The sequence below is a fragment of the Haemaphysalis longicornis genome, unplaced genomic scaffold (assembly GCF_048455015.1).
Source record: "Haemaphysalis longicornis isolate Haplotype H1 unplaced genomic scaffold, Haemaphysalis longicornis Haplotype H1 scaffold_9, whole genome shotgun sequence".
NCBI classification, from domain to species: Eukaryota; Metazoa; Arthropoda; class Arachnida; order Ixodida; family Ixodidae; genus Haemaphysalis; species Haemaphysalis longicornis.
Genome location: NW_027526460.1, coordinates 94,173,499 through 94,179,498, shown reverse-complemented (window position 1 = coordinate 94,179,498; position 6,000 = coordinate 94,173,499). Strand labels below are relative to the sequence as shown.

At 45.9% G+C, this 6,000-nt stretch overlaps 1 protein-coding gene across 6 annotated transcripts in view; it reads right to left on the bottom strand.

The window, feature by feature from the left end:
* Nucleotides 1–367: 367 nt before the first annotated feature.
* Lin-28 (protein lin-28 homolog) overlaps nucleotides 368–6,000 on the bottom strand; it is a 265,710-nt gene continuing 260,077 nt past the window's right edge. For all 6 annotated transcript variants that reach the window (XM_077685211.1, XM_077685212.1, XM_077685210.1 and 3 more), the window contains one exon: nucleotides 368–5,862. In XM_077685211.1, the coding sequence (XP_077541337.1) occupies nucleotides 5,592–5,862 (271 nt within the window). In that variant the 3' untranslated portion in view covers nucleotides 368–5,591. The remainder of the gene's footprint in view (nucleotides 5,863–6,000) is intronic.

Here is a 6,000-nt window from a genome sequence, read left to right as displayed (position 1 = left end):
GCACTAATGCATTTCGACACAGTGTCATGCCAGTTGCCGCTGTGAATCGCAGCAAGCCTTGATTTACGGTTCCACAATACTGTATCTTTGCACGACGCGTCTGAGCGAAGGTTCTCGTATGTGTCGTTAAAATACATCAAATTCGAATACGAGGTCTTACGCGCCGAAGCTACACTTGAACAGCTGGCTACAGGTTGATTTAGAACCTTTTTTGCTCCGTCGAAACCTGAACAACTTACATTTCGGCAGTGCAGAAAGCTGCTGTCGGTGCATATTCGTTGCAGTGGCATCGCAGAAACACGAAACGACGCAGGCACAGGAGACATATTTGTTATAGTCTTTTATCCTCCCGCATGCAAAGTGAAAACGCCTTTGTTGTATTTTTCGTCTTTTTTATTCTCGTCAGAAGGCAGGTTGTTTTCAATCAAAACACACACACACACACAAAACCAGCAGTTTCGTATTTTACGTTCTTTTTGCAAATATAATGTATGGCTGTCCGCACAGACAGACGTATACAAGTTTAGAAGCAGTCGTGTTTTCGAAGTTATATGAAACTACACTCAATGTTGATACGAACACCGCAATTAATCTCGCGACATCGCAAACAATACGGCTTGGTGCCCTATTCAGCGCGTAATGGAAACGCAGCCGCCAAGGTTGCATTTTTTTACTAAGAAGTTAGCGACTGCAATACTAACACAATAAGATTCCATTATAACGTACTGCTCCCTGCAAAACACGACTCAACCAAAACGAACATCAATAAGCACTCCTGCACTTCGCGTAAAATCCACCATTTATTACCTACAATATTTCATACCAAACATGCCAAACACGTCCGCAAGCATGAAAAGATCTCATTTCGCGCTGTTTCAGAAAATATACCCTTTTTTTCTTCTTGTGTCGTCCCCATCCGGGCTTCTTACTGGCCTGGCGTTATGAATACAGCAACCGGTTTTTAGCCATCCTCCGAGCGTTCGCATATATTTATTGTTTGTTTACAAACCGATTATCACCTCCACGGGCAGTTGTGCCTGCGAACCGAGTATTGCAGGGTGTCACCGCTTTTCCTTGAACCTGTCTTTGGACGCCATATGTATCGAAGCTACACATCCAGGTGCAAACAATAAAAAAAATTAACTTTGTGCTTCGAAATTTTCAAGTACGTTTACGTAGAGAAATTAGGGCGAAATGTTCTTACAGAAAGGGGAATTTGAGCATAGATGACGGATTTCTCTTGTGAAAGTGTATTTGGGATTTGAATTTGCTAGCAAAGGAAATGAACGCGTGGTTAGTGACTTCTCGGGTTGCATAATGGAGGTGTTTGTTATCCTAAAAAGTTTGTCCCAACGCTTTTTCTTCGTTTTAAATTGAAAGGAAGAAGATATCGCGAAGGAAGGTGACAGTTCGGAATAGGAAGTGACAGCATGTTAGCAAGTAAGGTCGTTGATATTTCCAATTTTTCACCGTGAAGACACTCCAGCGTCGACTGTGCAACCACGCAGTTATGTCCTTAAAACGCTGCATTTCCTGTAAATAGATTGCCCAGAGGAAAAGCAGTGTTAAGTTTGAGCAGTCGCTCATGAGGTAAGTGTCGATTTTTCGCGGCGCGACAAACCTTCGCTCTTCTTTTTTTTTTTTTTTTCATTTTGGGGAAGCGGGATTGGGGTTCACTAGCGAGGTCTCACGCAGTGTTGTGGCACATTGATGAAAAGTCGAGCTGTATGCATTCCTCCGAACATGAACAACTCTACAACCTGTATTTCTCCCACACATAAAATCGATGTTCTATTTTACACTCACTTGAAGCATCACTCTTGTTTATCGCACTGGGATCGCTAGACACGGCTCGGTCAAAAAAAAGAGAGCTTAACAAGCTCCGGCCGGCCATGGAACCAAATGACAAAGAGAGAGTCTAATGTCCCCTAATACGCTGTTAGACTATAATAATGACCTTTGACCTCCGGTGAAAACGAAAGACGGCAGAAGGGCTACCTGGAATTCATCCTCTCCGGATGTATGCAAAGCGAGTGAACAATTATTACGTTCGCAATTATGTTCATAGTCATGTTCATAATTATGTTCGTATAGGTCATCAGCAATGAGGAAGATGAATCTATAATTGATTGATTGTAGGGTTTAACGCGCCGGCGCAACGCAGACGATGAGGGGCGCCGTAGTGGAGGGCTCCGGATTAATTTTGACCACCTGGGGATCTTTAACGTGCGCCGAAATCTCGTACACACGGGCGTTTTTACTTTTCACCTCCATCAGAAAAGCGGCCGCCGCGGCCGGGAATCGAACCCGCGACCTCGTGCTCAGCAGCGCAACGCCTTAGCCACTGAGCCACCGCGGCGGGTAAGATGAATCTATAGCTTTGTGGTAAAAAAATCGGCGATTGTTGAACACCGGAAACGGTAAACGAGGGATAACACACAGTGCTTCTTTCCGAGGTAGATTCAAATCACGAAATAATTCGTACTGCCACGGCGATTAAACGCCAGAAGCGAAAGTCGTGGAAGCAGGTGCAGAAAAAAATGTATTTCGTTTCCTTTTCTTTTTCTCGTGAAACGCCAGAAAAATCGACTCTCTCTTCTGATTACGATATTTCCCATTTCCGTTGACGCTCGTTTCAGGTTTTCACCGGAGATCCAGGTTTAAAACTAACAAGCTATATACCGTATAAAACTTTCAACAGACGGCGTGACCAACAAAGAAGGTCGGTCGATGTAGAAGGAAAAAAAAATCACACGCTGGCTGCTGGAATATGCTACAAAAGATAATTGAGCACCACTTGTGCCGATATTAAAAACTAAGGAGGTAGCTAGAGGAGGTATAGATATGAGAAGCAAAATATCCGCGGTTCATTGAGCGCCGCCAAGACTGAGACTACGAGAGACGAAAAGATTAAAAAAAAAAAAAAAGCTGCCCCAAGAGCGGTATTTTGTTACGCGAACTTTCGCCGCGCGTTTCACGCACGCGGTCTCGCAGGTTTCGCGTACGTACAAACACACACACACACGCACGCACTCACACACATACAGTTTTGTACGTCACCGCACACAACGAGCTAAAAAAATGTGACAACATTTGTCAAGCTATTAAAAAAAAAACGGCTTTTCGAAAGGCTCTACACAGTTGTGGTCACCACGTAACAAGGTTGTTTATATAGTCTGTACAAGGGCGCACCAAGAGTCGCAGTGACTGATGTGCCAAGGTAGTAAGTACCCCGGAAAAGTGGCAGCAACGTGGTATACCTCACATTCGAACAAAAATTTCATTTCCGCAGACCGGAATACCGCTGACTACCTGCCTGATTTGTCGCGAGTGTTCCGTATGCGCCACATACATCTCTGAAGCTTTCTCTGTATCGCGAGTGTTAGGTCTGTCATCCGAGCAATTTGGGCGTTCTACTCTGAAAAAACACTTACTTGCTTGTTCCGTTAGCCAAGTCAGTACAGCTTGCTTGCATATAAGCGACAGCTGTTTTCTTGCCCCATTTTTAGCGTTGGCCTTTTGTGGTAACAGAAGTCGGACGTCGTGAAAGGTATATTCACATTAGTACCTGTTTATAGTTAACTGTACAACATTCCACAAGAATGTACAGTGCCGGCAGTGGGCTTACAGTCACAGAAAAATGAAATTCAAACACCGAAATATGAACCGGAACACGCAAAACACAAAAAATAAGCACTGTTCGTGGAGATCGAATAATTTCGCGCTATTGGTATACATTTCGAAAGCCACATCGTCCAAATTTGTTACTGCAATTAAGCCACGCGTCAGTATGACGCGAATGAAAAGAAGTCGCGCTATTTGTGCGTTTTGGTTCATATTTCCGTGATTGCGTTTCATTTGTACATGACTAACATGTTCGTGCATTTAAGGTGTACATTTAGAATATTTCCAACAAAGAATGAAAACGGAAAACGTATGGATAGCGGAACAACGTGTACACTGAGTGAATAATCGCCAATTTGAAAGTCGTACAACCAGCTGTCTCTTCACGCATCAAAATAATCGACACAATAAGGAAAGACACGAATGTATTGTACTTCTCTTAGGCACCTCGTTTACCGCGCGTTGCGCCTTGTAATTGTTTTTTTTTCCTCATTTTTACTCCTCAACTGCATCTATCACTTACCGAGAAGACCTTTCTATAGGTGATATGTAGAAGCAAAACACGCTGTTACCAACGCTCTGGCTTCAGCATTTTCGCGGCCACAACAGAAAGTCATGCGAGCGTACCAAGGAGATCAGTCGAACGAACGCTTTCCCAGCTTCGCGCTTAAGTACAGTCGCGGGGGAAATAAAAATAGCTAAGTAATCTTTATTTCCCCCCTAAAGTAAAATTCGCTGTCTGACAACACATGGCAAAAAAATCAATGTGCCCTGAAACCAAGCCAATCGATTTTCGGCACCTGGTGAGTAAAACGCCGAAACATTTGTGAGTACCTCCTTACGCGCTTGGGCGTACAGAAATGTTCTGTCGTGCATGTTATTTTACCCCGCTCTGGCACTGACTACAGTTATATTAAAAATCGCTGCGAATTAATGTACATTACCCAAACAATTGTACGGTAAATTATGATCCAACAATTAAAAGGCTGATAGCAGATGCAAAAGGTTGTCTGATACATATCTGCTTTGAACAACGTTTTGAATTGCTAACTTCAATAGCGGCGTCCAGTTTGCTTTGCTCAATTCCCTCCTACGAGTTAACACTCACAAAGGAGGTTCTGCTGCAGTGTCTTAGAGAGCCACTTCGGTAATCTCAGTATGACGATTCCAGCATTGTCACACGTTCTCAAACTCCCTTATCGGCCGACCTAGGCTCCTGAATGAGAGAAAGCACGGATAGAACACTCAAAAACGTTCTTATTTTGCGTGTGAAGGCGTTGCTTTCAATCATGCCCTTCGCCACCCGCACATAGTGCGGATACTCACATGGTCTGTACAATATCAGACAGCAGCTAACAGCGGATCACGTTCCCGAGCTCACAAAGTTGAGATTTGGCTGCACTCCTCATTCTTGAAGTCGCATTCACACTTTCGATTGTACATACTCTTCTCCGCGGATTCGTAAGCTGCCGTTAGTACACAAGCTCGGACGATACCGTTAAACAAGACGCTAGTCTTTTATTCGGTCTCGGCAAATGGCAACCAAGAACGAGAACTCTACACAAAAGTACTGGCTCAGTTTACTTATCGAGGAAAGAAACCGAAAGGCTTTTTGCTCTTAGCAATGACCTACCCCTTAAGGACGCTCCTACACGCCACCCGTTCGACGACTCGAGGAAACCGCTCGCGCTGCAACAGACCTCTGAAACAGGCATGGTCATGGCACACGGATAGAGCAGCGACAACTTCTGTGCAAGCATGTGTTTCTCTTTTGCTTTTTTGACAGCCACCTCTTGACACTCAACAAACATAACGCACCGCTTACGCTGCGCCAGGCCTCTGCAACAGGCCCGATCACGGCACACGGATAGAGCAGCGACAACCTTTAGTGCGAGCCTTTTTGGCAACCTTCCGGGCTTATAGTTCGCGGACCACGTGACACATGTAAGGGCTGCGAGTACAACGGTTCATGGCTGGACGTGTTTGGCGCTGTTGTTGTTGTCCAGGGCGGCGTCCGTCTCGTTGTCGAGGGGCGGCCGGCTGTCGGGCAGGCTGCTGTCGCCGTTGGTCCTGCAGGCGTGCGACGGCGTGGCGGCGCCCTTCGCGCGCTTGTCCTCGCGCAGCGGGCAGTCGGCGATCAGGTGGTCGGCCGATTTGCACTGGTGGCACCGCTTGGGCTGCGGCCCCATGGTGCACTTGGCCGCGATGTGGTTGGCGAACTCACCGCAGTTGTAGCACCTGCGTCAGGCACATCGAGACAGGCAATGACGCCGCGATAAGGCTTCCGTCGCACAGCGCTCACCGAGACTCACAATACGCGTTGACCCTTAAACCCGTCTTTAACAGCTGAGCTGGTCCGGCGGCGTTAGCAAAATA